The sequence below is a fragment of the Prionailurus bengalensis genome, chromosome A2 (assembly GCF_016509475.1).
Source record: "Prionailurus bengalensis isolate Pbe53 chromosome A2, Fcat_Pben_1.1_paternal_pri, whole genome shotgun sequence".
In the NCBI taxonomy this organism is placed as follows: Eukaryota; Metazoa; Chordata; class Mammalia; order Carnivora; family Felidae; genus Prionailurus; species Prionailurus bengalensis.
In genome coordinates, this window is record NC_057348.1 from 100,664,552 (window position 1) to 100,680,357 (window position 15,806).

At 33.6% G+C, this 15,806-nt stretch overlaps 1 protein-coding gene across 6 annotated transcripts in view; it reads left to right on the forward strand.

Moving 5' to 3' along the window:
• Positions 1 to 15,806, forward strand: part of MIOS (meiosis regulator for oocyte development) — a 48,628-nt gene that overhangs the window by 30,647 nt on the left and 2,175 nt on the right. For 5 of the 6 annotated variants that reach the window (XM_043588948.1, XM_043588952.1, XM_043588950.1 and 2 more), the window contains exons 6-10: positions 2,269 to 2,334; positions 3,171 to 3,329; positions 7,339 to 7,491; positions 8,465 to 8,669; positions 15,067 to 15,196. In XM_043588948.1, coding sequence (XP_043444883.1) covers positions 2,269 to 2,334; positions 3,171 to 3,329; positions 7,339 to 7,491; positions 8,465 to 8,669; positions 15,067 to 15,196 — 713 coding nt within the window. The remainder of the gene's footprint in view (positions 1 to 2,268; positions 2,335 to 3,170; positions 3,330 to 7,338; positions 7,492 to 8,464; positions 8,670 to 15,066; positions 15,197 to 15,806) is intronic. The other variant, XM_043588954.1, reaches the window with a different exon arrangement.

Here is a 15,806-nt window from a genome sequence, read left to right on the forward strand (position 1 = left end):
TTCTCTATCATTTTTTCTCCTGCTTTACCCACATATGTATCTAACCATATCACCAAATAAGTTCTTTACACAAAGTGGGGACAGAAGAGTGAAATGAGATGTACTTATCAGTTTCAGTTATAGTGTTTTAAGCTTCACATTAGTACTTTAACTTTTTTTTGCATTGTTGGATACTTTTCTACCACTGAGAAGAGCTTTCTAACATGGAACTTATTTCTGTGTTTGCTATTATAGCACTTCATATAAAAGACACATTGCTTGGATGATTGATTAAAGGGTCAGGCCCTAAGAATTTAAAAAAACATGTATTTTATTGAGGTATCTTAATGAAAAATTTAATAAATGTTAATTCCTTAGTTTATGGCAATTCCTTAGTTTATGGATTTTGTCCATTAACTTCTAATAAAAGAACTACTGAACTTTTCTAACCTCTTCAAATTAATATCCAAGAGTGTTTTTTTTTTTATTTGTTTTTACTGTAATTACTCTTTTTTGTTAAACAGAAGACTTTAAAATGTTGTATTTTGGAGAAATAATACTTTCAGGAAGTAGTAAAGTATGGTAAAGACAAGAAGAAGAAGTGGATTGTTCAATTTTATGTTTATTTTTGAGAGTGATAGAGACAGAGCATGAGTCGGGGAGGGGCAGAGAGAGGGAGACACAGAATCTGAAGCAGGCTCCCAGCTCTGAGCTGTCAGCGCAGAGCCCGATGTAGGGCTCAAACTCACCAACTGTGACATCGTGACCTGAGCCAAAGTTAGATGCTTAACTGACGGAGCCATCCAGGTGCCCCAGATTGTTCATATTTTAAATTGATAGAGAAGTATTGTTTAAATACTCAATTTCTGTATCTTAAATTAAGTGATCTATTACAAATACCCTTATTTTCTTATATCTAAATTTGGGTTATTAAGTAAGATATATCTTGCCTTAAGTAGAAACTTCATATTTCCAAACTCTTTTGAGAGTGTGCCTAATTATTCTTTATGTATTAATAATTATAATTAATGTGTCCTTTGTTAAAAATTGTTAAGTTGCAGTAATCTAATGAAAAGTGCTGAATTGGGAAATCAAACATAAAGTCCTTGCTCCAGCACAGTTACTTCAGCTAGTCAGTTTACTTTTGGGGTTTTCATTTTCTGAGCTGTAAAATGGGACAGATAATATTTATAATTCTTTTCCAATCAAAATTATACACATGCGCTGAATCTAAAGAGTTAAATCTAGTTTGCATGAGACATGTTCCATCTTAAATGCAGCACCGTATTTTATACTTGGAAGTGCATGTTAGAATAGGTATCAGTTGAAATGGTCTTATGTTTAAAGCAGGAAAACTATATCTCATAGGATGAAATCAATGGAAGTCACTTTTAAACTTTTATATTTAGCACAAAGTTAATTACCTTCCTACATTTATAGAAATTCAAAATAGTATTTTACAATATTGACAAGTCTACAAAAATTTAAGTATCACAGTACCCCTGAAATTTTTGCCACAAACCACCAATATAGCAGTATTTTACTATGGCCAAAAAAAAAGTGTATCTATTTATTTATAAGGGTATGTTTAAAACTTTCTACTTTGTATTTAGAAACATGTATTGATAGTCTTTTTAAATTCTGTATTGGTATATTCACTGGTAATTCACAGATTTCCTAGACTTATTGATTAACTTAGCATCCCAGAAAAGATTTCCTCAGTTTCCCCCAGATGTATTTCTATAATGGAAGGATTACATGGCATCTTAAATTTGATAAACCATATTTTATTGCTTGCATTTTATGTTGGAATTATGTAAAACTGAACTGGAATATTTTTAACCTGAATTGGTCAGTATTTTAGACATAAATTTTTACTTTGCAAGAATAATAACCTTAGCATGGAGTTTCCTGAGGGCTACATGAAGAAAGACATCTTAGGGGCACCTGGGTGGCTCATTCAGATAAGTGTCTGACTCTTTACCTCAGCTCAGGTTATCATCTTATGGTTCGTGGGTTCGAACCCCGTGTTGGGCTTTGTGCTGATAGTGCAGAACTTGCTTGAGATTCTCTCTCTCTCTCCTCTCTCTCTGTTCACCCCCTCTGTCTTTCAAAATAAATAAATAAAAAAAAAAAAGGCATCTTAGGCAGTCAGTGGCTCTCACAGTATATACTCAATAACTTACTAATACATTTGAAAATTAAATTGCATATTAGATATGTAAAATAGTTTGCAAAAATATAAAACTCATAGCACCTACAAGTAACTCCTTGCTCTTTCCTTTTCAGTATGAAAACAAAGTTGCTGTACGTGACAGAGTGGCATTTGCTTGTAAATTCCTTAGCGATAGTCAGGTAAAAACTGATACAATTCTATGTTTGAAGTTATTAATATTTACTCTTACTGCATTAGGAAATTAATCTTTTTGTATAGATATGTATATGTGACATTTATATATGAATTATTCTAAAAAAGTAAACTAATAATTCTTTGTTGGGTCAAGATATTGTAAACCTGTGTATCATAACCAAAATTGCTTGTGTAAGAATGCTGACTTAATATTTTAGTTTATTTCTGCTTTTGGCCTATAGATAAAGATGTTAAACTCACCCCTTAGGGATGTCATAAGAGAATTCCTTCATTTCCTAATACAGTAAACAAGTATTAAATGCATATGCTATGTGTATAGTGAGAGAGAAATGCACAGAAACAATGAGTAACATAATGTGCTAAGTGCTACAATAATGAGAAAGTGCTGAGGGAAAACGGAGGAATCTTGGCTACAGGTTGGGGTGGGATGAGGCCAGGGAACACCTTACCAAGAGATGTTATTTTTGATAATCTTAAAGTTCCCTTTCAACTCCAATTCTGTTACAGCAAGAATTTGGCAGAATAATGAGGACAGTTCTCTTTAAGTTTAAAATAGTAAACTCTGTAGTTCTTTTGTAGAATAATTATTAAAACAATAAATGTCTTGCTGTTTTGAAAAAGTGTTTTAAACGATCATGGATTCTGCATTGTAGTTTATGATAGATGCAGACTTCTTAGAGATCATATCTAGATTTTTGCAAGGGCTTTGGTTTTAAAATGTTTTTCATAAATATAGCACTATTTTAAAAGTACAAGTTTTGAAGGTACAAAGTATATAGTGAAACATATTAATTCAGAAAAATCACTTTGAATTTTCCAGTTAAATAGGTATATTGAAAAGTTGACCAACGAAATGAAAGAGGCTGGAAATTTGGAAGGAATACTGCTTACAGGCCTTACTAAAGATGGAGTGGACTTAATGGAGAGTTATGTCGATAGAACTGGAGATGTCCAAACAGCGAGTTACTGCATGTTACAGGTTAGTGCAGTGTGGTGGCAGCTTAAAGAAAAATAGTGCTTAACCACCTTCCTCCGTCATCGAATGGTTATGCCTTTTGCTTGCTTAGGATCTTTAGGAGGCATTTCACTTTAACCCAATCTCTTGATCTATAGAGGACTTCTTCGTGTCCCTCACCCTCCTGCTTTGGGTTATCCAGTTATTCCTTTCATTTTGGGAAGTTTCAGTGTTGAATTTATATAAAGTTCAAATGGAGCAGAGAAACCTCTCTCCAGTTTCTCCAGTTGACAGAATTATACCTTTTGTGAAAGAGATGGTCTTTCCCTGATCTGAACTGTAGTCTCCCTTGAAGTCCTGAAGGCAAGTTATATCACAACTCTCTTAACTCGTCATTTTCGCTCTTTGTTATCAATGGGCATGATTTGGAGTAACAAGTTCATCACTTTACTTTCAGTTTTTACTGTTAGTAGTTTACTGTTAGCTGTTAAAAACAGATTTCTGGCAAAGGTTTCCTTCTGCTTTACTTTTGATAGACATACCATGAAAATTTAGAGCATTTCCCTGAGATTTCCTATAGCTCTCCAACTCTTCTTACCCTTTCATGGTGTCCTTTTTCCTGTCCCCATCCCTTCATACGATAGCATGCTGTGTACTGGGCAAACGTAGTAGAATGCTCCCTTCCCCACCCCTGCCATCTCAGGAACAAATACAGATACTGGCCCACAAACCACACTATGATATACTTACCAACATATCAGGCCACTGTCCATGGAAGAAAAGGTGTCTTTCTGTAACATAATGCATAATTTTGTCTGACTGAAATGAGATTACATCTGTTAAACTACACTGGAGAAGTATGACTACCAAGTACAAATGAGTTGATAGCTTCTTAACAAGATTTATAAAATATAGTTAATATGCAGACAGTGTATAAGAAAAGACAGTGGATCTTGCTTTTAGAAAATCCATTCTGATGTTTCCCCCATTTGTATTTATATGATCAAGGTTAAGTCTACCATCATGCTGTTTGTTCTCTATCTTATTTTTCCTTCTTCCTTTTGTTCTTCTGTCCCTTTCCTCCCTTCTTTTGATCTAATTGGAACATTTCATTGTTTCACTTCACCCACTGGGTTTTTAACTATTAACCTGTCGTTATCTTATTTATTTATTTATTTATTTATTTTGAAGTAGTTGTTCTTGGTCTAACAAAAATGCATCCCTACCTCATCAGTTAACATTTTTACCCCCTCATACTTCACATTTCACACCTAACACATCATGTTTCCTACTTTTTCTCTTTTATCTCACACCTGACATTTCCACTTTTTATCTTCATACTTCACACTTTTCAGATGTTACAACAGTGTAATTCCATTTACACATCTCCTTCCTTTGTCCTATTATTTTACTTCTATATACCTTATAAACTTCAACTAACAGTGTTACTGTATTTGTTTTGAACAGTCACTTGTCTTTTATGTAAATTATGTGAAAAATGAAAACATGGACTTTTACATTTATTTATTTATTTATCATTCCTGGGACTGTTTACTTCCTCCAATAGACACAATTTTCACGTTGTATTATTTCTCTTTGGTCTTTCTCTCTAGCATTTCTTGTAGTACAGTTTCATGGATGACAGATCCTCTCAGCTTAATTTTAACTGAAAATGTCTATTTCACTCTTGCTTTGGTTCAGCACTTTAAAGGTGTCGTTTCGTACTTTTCTGGCCTCCATTGTTTATGAAGAAAAGTCAACCATTATTATTAATGTCTCCCCTGTGTAATGTTTCATTTTTCCTTGGGCTGCTTTTGGTTTTCAGCAGTTTACCCTTGATGTTTAGTTGTAGTTCTTTTTGTCCTGCTTGTGGTTCACTGATCTGCAAGTCAGTGTTTCTCATTCGATTGTGAAGTTCTTCAAATTGTTTAAATGCTGTGATTTGTTCATTGACTCTTAACGTCACCTGAGAAGATTTTCAGCTCTTGTACTGTTTAGTTCTAGAGTCTTAATTTTTATATAGTTTACATTTTTCAGTCAGATCCCTATCTGTACGCTGATTAAAACATTTTTCCTGGGGCATCTGAGTGGCTCCATCAGTTAAGTGCCTGGCTCTTGATTTTGACTCAGGTTATGATCTCACGGTTCTGAGATTGAGCCCTGCATTGGGCTCTGTGTTGAGCGAGGAGCCTGGTTGGGATTCTCTATCTCCCTCTCTCTCTCTGCCCTTCCCCCACTCACGCACACGCATGTGCTCTCTCCTTCTCTCTCAAAATAAATAAACATTTAAAAAAAAAAAAGAAAACACAAAAAACAAAAACTCTACTTTTCCTTTAAGTCTTTGAACATATATTTAATGGTTGCATTTATGATTTTTCCTGCTAACTCTCTTAATGTGGGGTATTTTAGATTTGGTTTTTGTTGACTGCCTTTTTCCTTGACTTTGAACTATACTTACCTGTTTATGTCTGGTGGTTTTTCATTTGAATACTGGATGTTGTGTATAGTACATTATAGAGATCTGGGTTCTTTTACCTTTTCCTGAAGAATGTTGGTTAATGCTTTTGGAAGTTCAGTTACTAGCTGCTCACTTTGGTCTTAGATTTTCTTACTATGGATTTTTGGAAAGCCCGGGGTATTTCTCAAGCCTTTCCAGTCATAATCTCTGAACTGTTTACATTGCACATTTTGTTGGAGATTAAATTTAGATTTTTGGGGGGAGATCTAGAGAAGACTTATCAAATATGAATTGACCAAATTGGGGAAGCGTGGGATATGAAGATTTATTTTTCTGTGAATTTTCTTTTTAAACTAGGGATTATACTCTACTTTAGCACTTAGTTTTGGCTAGTTGGTCATTATTAGGACTAGAGGAGATGTTTACTTTTTTAAGAAATGAAATTGTCAGCCAAGAGTTTTTCACATATTTTTTTGCTGAATTTAACCCTGAATTTAATTGAAATTAATACCTAATTAATAGGTGAAAGGGTGAAAGATAAGCTTCTTCTGTTTTGATAGAATGTTAAAAGATAGATTATCTATTAGCTGTTACAGGTTTCTTCCCTTTTTCCATTAGTAAGATGCTAAGTTCTCTCTAACATTTTACTTTTCTATCTGGCTCCCTAAAACTGGGAAACCTGGGCTTCATTACTGATGCCCATGGCGTCATTGGAGGCTGAGACTTTCTCTACTTTCTTCATCATGTGAACGTAAGGAAGATATCCTGGACAGGGCTAAAAGCATTCTGTGCAAACCCAAAATAAGCACAGGTGAAATGTGAAATGTCACAGCTGCCAGGGAGAATACAGCTTTAGGAAGAGCCTTACTGGCAAGAAATTGAAGTTCGTAATGAGAAGAAATCTAAGTTTAAGGTAAAGAAACTGTTGCTTTTCACTGTGGCCTAGGGGCAAAAGAATGAAGAACATTTTTGGTTTGGGTTTTTTTGGGGTTTTTTTTTTTTTTTTTTTTATTTTGAAGGTAGTAAATGTATGTTTTGATTGAGGGCAAGAGAGAGAATAGACAGGTTTAACTTTCAGGTAAATAGGTATACAAAAAATAGCATCTGCATTCACAGTACACTGCTAGATCCAAAGGACAAGGCTCAGTATTATTTTATATGTGATGGAGCTATTTTGGTATGCTTTTAGATTAAACAGTAAACAGATTTTGTGAAGGCAGAGGTTTTAATTTTGGGGACAGAGTATTCACATCACTTTGTACTGTATTCAAGTAGGAAAGTGAATTGTTTCCTCTTGGATCCTTCAACCTAAGTAAGAGATACAGAATTATACTTTCCTGGCCAGGTATAATGATAATATATATAGTACATATTTATGTCATTAGTAGAGGACAGCTTAAAGTAAATTAAAGAAGCTTCCGCCAATTATTTTGTCCGTATCCTCATTAGGAATCAGCTTTTGGCAAAAAGGGAGCCTATTTCATCTGTGCGACTCATACTCACATGTTACCTGCAATTTTCTGACTTAGCCAGGAAGTTTTTAAACAATTGTATTAATTCATGTTTTCATTTTAGGGTTCTCCTTTAGATGTTCTTAAAGATGAAAGAGTCCAGTACTGGATTGAGAATTATAGAAATTTATTAGATGCCTGGAGGTTTTGGCACAAACGAGCTGAGTTTGATATTCACAGGAGTAAGTTGGATCCCAGTTCTAAACCTTTAGCACAGGTAAGTACAGTATTTTGGAGAGAATCAAATTGTAACATATACTTAATAACCCAGCCCAAAATAGAAGTGTTTACGGCATGTTATATTGGGTAAATTTAGAGTTCAATTTAATAAATTATTATTAGCTCATCCTTTTGCTTATATTAAGTTCCTATTGATATATGTGTAATAAGGCAGGATTTCCTTTTTTCTCTAACAGTATATACATATGTCTAATTAGACATGGACATTTTTTTCTTTTAGCATTAGTTTAAAAATCCTTAGCTCAGTTATCACATAAAGCATATTCCATGAGATCACTGTATCTAAATTCAGACATTAGATATCAGGTATATCCTCAATGTGAGCACTGGATGGTGCTATTTTCTTATTTTAGAAAGTTGAGAAATTAGTGATTATATTAAAACAACCAAAGTGTTGTAAAATAACATTGCATGGTAATATTTGTTACTAAGCTGTGTCAGTGTTTAAGAGCTTAGGAATTTAACGTAATGGCAAAATGAACACTTTCTGTTGCTATTATTCTAAAATGCTAACTATTTGACATTTTAGGATCCTTAACTCCTTTTGTCTTAGGAAATGAGTGCTTTCTTTATAAGAAAATTTTGTTCAGGAGATCAAATCATTGAACTGTGGATCAGAAGTTAAAATGGGTTATTTTGTAATGTTCAAAGTGAATTCTAAAGTCTTTGTTATTTCTAAAATGTTATTATCTAATATTTCTAGGTTTTTCTACAGATACTAGTAGTATTAGGAGAAATATAACTAAACAGAGGTAACAGAAGAAGTATTCATATAACATAACTGCTAAGTGGAAATCTCAAATGGGAGCTGGTTAAACTTAGCAGATAACAAATTATTTTATAATATAAAGTTTAACAGTTATTTAAGAGTAATTTGTTAGGATCAAACTTTGAATTTATTTTATTTGTAAAATTTGCATGATATTTATCCCTCCTTTCGTTTTGTATAGGTGTTTGTGAGTTGCAATTTCTGTGGCAAGTCGATCTCCTACAGCTGTTCAACTGTGCCTCATCAGGGCAGAGGTTTTAGTCAGTACGGTGTCAGCGGTTCACCAACAAAATCTAAAGTCACAAGCTGCCCTGGCTGTCGAAAACCCCTTCCTCGATGTGCGCTTTGCCTCATTAATATGGGAACACCTGTTTCTAGCTGTCCTGGTATGACATAATTCTATAATTTTCTGAGCTGAAATTGTTCCTACGTAATTGATTTAATGTTGTAAATAGAAGACATACTAGATTGAGTTTATATTATTTCTAGGAGAAAGCCACTTTGCTGGCTTAAAGGTTTTGTATTTCCTGTAATTTATAAAGTCTATACATTAAAAGTAAAATCTGTATTCATGATATCACAAGTAATCTCACAAATGCTGGCCAATTTAAAGTTCATGAAAAGGGCTTAACTATTAAGTAGCCCTATAATTATACTATTTTTTTAATCACTTTTCTAAGAGGAGTTCCCTCAAATTTTATATTTAAAAGTCAGTATGCCCTCATCTAGTAATAAGTACCTTGTATGCATAAAGAGCTTTTGATAGTCCCAAAGCACTTTTACATTCTATCTTACATAATCTTCAAAATCTACCTGTGAAATACATAGAGGAAGTGTTAGTCTAGAAGTCAGATCCCTTTACTTCCAGGTTTTGGTGCTGCTTCTGCTAGATTTGTCAGTTACCTAGTAAAAACATGTGTTTTTTAATGGTTAGAAGTATTAGGATTATTGTTTACTGCTTATAGTAAACATATAGAAAAACTTTTTGAGAACATTAGATAATTGAATATAATGTATCCAATGACTGGAAATATTCAAGCTGTTTATGTAACTTGAAAATTATACTATGGCAAAAACTTTAATTAAAAACATTTGAGTATTTAGCACGCTGGTATAATAAAGAACTGGATATGGTGACAGAATGCCTGTTTTATTCTCCCTCTGTGACAGTCTGACATTCAGTTACTCTAGACCTCTTTCATGTAAGGTGTTAGACAGAGATCCTTTCTAGTTAAGAAATTTTATAATTCAGCTGTGCAATTGGTTCATGTAAATAGTTCATTTGTTACATTAACATTTGTGAAAGAGATGTGCTGGTATCATTGGCTGAGTAATTATTTTTCAAGTTTGATACCTTTTTTTTAAGCAAATAAAGGCAATACATAATATTTTCAAATTTACATATTAGTTTTGATTGAAATTTCAAATTTTGATTTTCATTTTATACATTGCATGCTGACCATTTTTATGGTCCTGATACGGTAAATATAAAATAGTTTGGACTAAAAATCTACAGTGAAAGAACAAGGAGGCAAAATATTGCATAAAGAAGTTCTATATGAACTGGGATACATAAAAATAGTTAAATTTAGGGGTGCCTGCGTGGCTCAGCCGGTGAAGTATCCGACTTGGGCTCAGGTCATGATCTCCTGGTCCGTGAGTTCAAGCCCTATGTCGGGTTCTGTGCTGACAGCTCAGAGCCTGGAGCCTGCTTCGGATTCTGTGTTCCCTCTCTGCCCCTCCCCACTCTGCGCCTCACGCTCTCTCTGCCCCTCACGCTCTCTCTCTGTCTCTCAAAAAATGAATAACATTAAAAAAAAAATTTTTTTTAAGTAAATTTAATACATCTTTCACAACATAGCCTCAGGAAGCCATAATGGCCTGTTATTTTTTGCTAGATATTTGCTTTTCAATCTTTTTAATTTTTGAAATAGGTAAGAAAAGATAAAATCAATTTTCTAAAATTTGAAGGAAGCTCAAAACATTTCACCCTGTTATAGAGATTGTTAATTTAATGAATATTCTACACTCGGGTTTATAAAATCTTAACATTTTTCCATATTTGCGTCAGAATTTTTTTTTTTTTGTATTTTGCTTCAGTAATATCTTTTTTTTATATAATATATATTTGAACAGTTGAAGGCTGTATATGCTGAGTTGAATCAAAGATCCTTGTGGAGCTTATAGTGTACAATGAGCATGGATAAAATAAGAAATGATATGTTTAAGAAAAGAAATACTGGTCCAGAATCCCTTATCTATCATTCCAGAATCTCTAAAAAGATCTGAAAATCCAAGTTTTGTAAATGAGTTTACAGTAATCTCATATGGTAAACAAACCTGTTCAGAACTGGCAGAAGGCTGTTAAGGTCTTTGATTACAGGATGCTGCCTCTGACTTTCCTGGAGTTGTTATATAGTATTTGCTCACTATTTTCCAAAAATCCCAAGCATTCTGTATTCTGAAACACATTAGGATTTCTGAGTTAGATAAGGAATATTGTATAAAGAAAGTGTTATACTTCTGTTTGAAGGACATCTGGAAATTTTCAGAAAGAAGATGCCGTTTAAGGTGGTCGTTTAAAAAAGTTTGGGAGATTTAAATATGGGAAGATCTTAGAGAGGCCTTCCAGGTTGGAGACAAGTGTAAAAAGCATAAACAAGGGTAAAGAGATTAGTGATTGTTAGTACAGAGTGTATGGGAACTAGCAGTTGCATCTGTATGACAAGAGCCTCAGAAGTAGATTAATAGGAAATAGTGTAGGGAACTTAGGGAAACCTGGTCTTTAAGTGATTGTTGTGCTAATTACAAAATACAGTTGACCTTTGAAAAACATGGGGGCAGGGGGTTAGTGGAACCAACCTCCAGTCAAAAATCCAGGTATAACTTATGACTCCCCCAAAATTGAACAATTGGTAGCTTACTATTGACTGGAAACCTCACAGATAAGCTAAACCATTGATTAACATACAGTGTATGCTTTGTGTATTATATACTGTATAGTATATAATACTAGGGAAAATAAAATGTTAAGAAAATCATAAAGAAGAGAAAATATATTTACCATACCGTAAAAAATCCACATGTAAGCAGATCCATATAGTTCAATCTCATGTTTTCCAAGGGTCAGCTATAATAAGCATATTCTTTTTTAGTATGTAAAATCAGAAGACTCTGAGTTCCAAAATAAGACAGGACCTAATAGAAATAAAATGCTAGCTCAAGGTAGTTTAAAGATTGAGGTGTACACATCCCTCTGTTGCTTTGCCTACAGTTAGAGATACCATCCATCCATCATGCTTTGTGATCCAAGTGGCCAGGATTTCCATAAGCTTATTTAACGGAGGGTTGCATATCTTTACACTCAGTTGTGCTTTAAAGATTGGACTCTGTTGAAACTCAATAGAGTTTATAATTATAAACACAATTATTTATAAATGTTTATAATTTTATAACTATAATGTTTAATTATAAACATATTTAGCAGTATGAATTGTAACCGTTATTTAGTCAACAAATGTCTAATTAGCACTTATTCTTCTAAGTGCTGGGAATAGTACAGTGAACAAAACAGAAAAATCCCTGCCTTTATAGATGTTAATGTACAGATGTGATACCTTTTTTAAAATTAGGTTACATACTAGTTTCTCTCTTACTCTTCTTTTAGTAGTAGCAGTAGTAGTAGTAGTTAGTGACTATGTGAAACTCTAGTTTCCCTTGACTATTCTGTAGCACTTATCTTTGTAATTCACTATGAATATTATAAAAGTTACGACTATTTGATCTTTTTTTGAGTATAGTTGACACACAACATTACTTAAGTTTCAGGTAGGTGTACAGTTTAGTGATGTGACAAGTTTATATGTTATACTATGTTCACCACAAGTGTATCTACCTGTTACATCACTATTACAGTATCACTGACTGTATTCCTACATTCTTCCTCTTATTCTTGTAACTTAATCATTTCGTTACTGGGAGCCTGTATCTCCCTCCCCCCTTCCCATTTTGCCCAACCCTTCCCATCCCTCCCTCTGGCAACCATCAGGTTTATTCTCTGTATTTATATGTCTGATTCTGCCTTTTTTTCTAATTTTTTAAAAATTTATTTATTTTGAGAGAGTGAGAGCAGGGGAGGAACACACACACACACACACACACACACACAGAGAGAGAGAGAGAGAGAGAGAGAGAGAGAGAGAGATATTGAGAATCCCAAGCAGGCTATACATGGTCAGCACAGAGCCTACATGGGGCTTGAACTCATGAAACTTGTGAGATCATGACCTGAGCTGAAATCCAGAGTCAGACACTTAACTGACTGGTCCACCCAGGTGCCCTGATTCTGCTTTTTGTTTGTTTATTCATGTTTTTTAGATTCCATTTACAAGTGGAGTTGTATGATATTTGTCTTTCTCAGTCTGACTTGTTTCACTTAGCCTGATACCTTCTAGGTCTATCCATGTTGTCTCAAGTGGCACAATTTCATCCTTTTTTATGGTTTTGTAATATTCCATTGTATATGTACACCACACTTTGCTTATCCATTTGTCTATTGATGGACACTTAGGTTGCTTCCATGTCTTGGCTATTGTAAATAATCCTGCAATAAACATAGGAGTGCATGTATCTTTTTGAGTTAGTGTTTTCATTTTCTCTGGGTAAATGCCCAATACTGGAATTACTGGAATTACTGGATTTTTAATTTCTTGAGGAACCTCCATATTGCTTTCCACAGTGGCTGTTTCATTTGCATTCCCACCAACAGTGCATGAGAGTTCCCTTTTCTGTACATCCTCACCAGCACGTGTTATTTTTATATTTTTGTTGCTAGCCATTTTGAGAGGGGTCAGATTTCATTGTGGTTTTAACTTATATTTCCCTGATCTTTCCATGTGTCTGTGAGCCACCTGTATGTCTTCTTTGGAAAAACAACTGTTCAGGTTCTCTGCCTATTTTTTTAATAGGACTGTTTGTTTTCTGGCTCAGTTATAGAAGTTTCTTTTGTATTTTGGTTATTAACCCTTTATCAGCTATATCATTTGCTAAAGCTATTTGATCTTTCAAAAGCCTTTTCACATGGCATTGAGGTAGATCTTAATATTTTCAGCTTCATCAGAGGAACATAAGGAATAAACTGTTCTGGATTCAGTCTGTTTTCTGCATCTTAGAAGTTACAAAAATAAAGTGAAAATCACTAATGAGCTATTACACAATATAAAATGGTTATCTTTAAAAGGTCTATATTAAAAAAAATAAAGTTCTGTATTTTCCTTCTTTTTGCCTTCCTCTCCCCTTTCATTGTTAATCATTTTTATGAAGCTTTTAGGAAGAATTTCAGTGTATTTACATCCTAAATTCTTCAACCACCTGTACATCCTTTCACCTTTATATCATTAGCAAAAACAGATGGATATTTTAAAAAACTATTTGTAAGACTATCCCTTTGGTCATTAAAGTGTTACTAGCACAGCATCATATGTTAATAGCACAATTGCTCGATTAAACTTAATATTTTTTACTTAATCATTTTTCCTATTGCCTCTAATCATATACAATCTTAAAGTATTTTAATTTGATCTGTTTTAGAACAACAACAATAAAAATATTAAGGTGGCCAGGATTAATAGAATGAACATTTTTTGAGTACTAAAAGTTATGTAAATATGTGTGTGACGATATACATGTATAAACATGCATGTGAAATAAAACATTTTTCTTAAACTTTTTTGTGAACTGTAACAAAAATCGAACATCCCCGAGACCTCTAGCCTGCTTAAGATAACATTGTCTATACCAGTGCCTTTGCTCATTATTCCCTGCCTAGTCCTACCTCTTTCCTCTTCCCCAGAAGTAACTACTGCCATAAACTGTGTGTTACTTGGTTTCTTGCTTATCTGTATGTTCTATCACATGTTTGGTTTTGTCTGTATTTTAAATTCCATATGAATGAATCTTCAGGAATATATCCTTTGACTTACCTTTTTTTGCTCAACACTTTTTTGGGGGGGGTTCTTTTTTTTTTTTAGTTTTAATTGTGCTAATGAATATAGCTGTAGTTTATTCACATTTCATTAATATTTGATATTCCATTCATGACTCTTAACACAGTTTTTCCATTCTATTATTGATGGATGCTTTGGTTGTTTCTAGATTTTTACTATTACAAACAATACTGTTACGAACATTACTGCATATGACTCCTTTGTGCATGTACATAAGTTTCTCTATGTACCTAGAAATAGAATTGCTAATTAGTACTGTTTGCTAATGTTTTCCTTTGGATTTTTATGTCTGTTCAGGAGAGAGATTGTCCTATAATCTTCCTTTCATACATTATCTTGGTCTGCTGCTTTTAGCAAAGTTATACCAGCATCAGGAAGTACATTGAGAAATTTTCTCTCTTTTCCTGTTCTTTGGAAGAGTTTGTATAGATGAAAATTACCTGTTCCTTCAGGGTTTAGTAGAACTCACTTGTAAACTGGGCTTGGTATTTTCTCTGTGGGAAGATTTTAAACTGATTGCTTTTCTGAGGTTAATTCAGATTGCTTCTTAGTGGGTTTGGTAATTTATATTTTTCCTTTTTTTTGGACTATTAAAAATGTAAGGAAACTTGTTATTCAGTAGTTTTTCAGTCTAAACTGGGTCGTAGCATTAAAATAGCTATTTCAATATGATGTATGATTTGTATTTTAGCATAGTTTTAGAAATAACTTTCAAGTTAAAGCTTTAAATAAAATTTTGTGATAATAGTTAATGAAGATGATTTTCTTTAACCCATAGGAGGATCCAAATCAGATGAAAAAGTAGACTTGAGCAAGGATAAAAAATTAGCTCAATTTAACAACTGGTTCACATGGTGTCACAATTGCAGGCATGGTGGACATGCTGGCCATATGCTTAGTTGGTTCAGGTAATCAGCACATTTCTTCTTTAATAGGCTTGGAGTTAGAGGTGATAGCGCAGATGGCCTTTTAAATAGTTCAGGTTTATGTAGCCGAAGGATAAATTTCTTTTTTGCTGTCATTGGAGTTAACAAAGGTGGTGTCAACATTTCTATCATTAGATATCCTATGTAATTTTAAACTTTAAGATTAATACTTATATAAGAAATAGTTTAAATATTATGTATGGGTTAAATGTGTGAATTTACAGTTTTTACAGCTAACCTAATGTCCAATCTTAGTGTGTAACTGAAATTAGGAATTAAATGACAGAGTATATATATCAAACTACCGCATCAGTTATCTTCTGAATAAACTTGTTATATAGTAAGTATGCATTCGATGCACTGGAGACTCAAGCCATGTTTAACTTCTGCTTTGAATAGTGCCAGTGGCCTTTTGTCCTCATTGCTGTAACTTTTGTACCCAGTTTGTCACATTGGCTTTAATTACAACTCTGAGCACATCCCTGTCAACTTCATAACTATAAGTAAGGTGTCTATTGTATATTTAAAATGTAAAGCTATTCACTTTTTAGTAACTTTCTTCCCAGTTCAGCTTGTCAGTCATTTTTTGTTT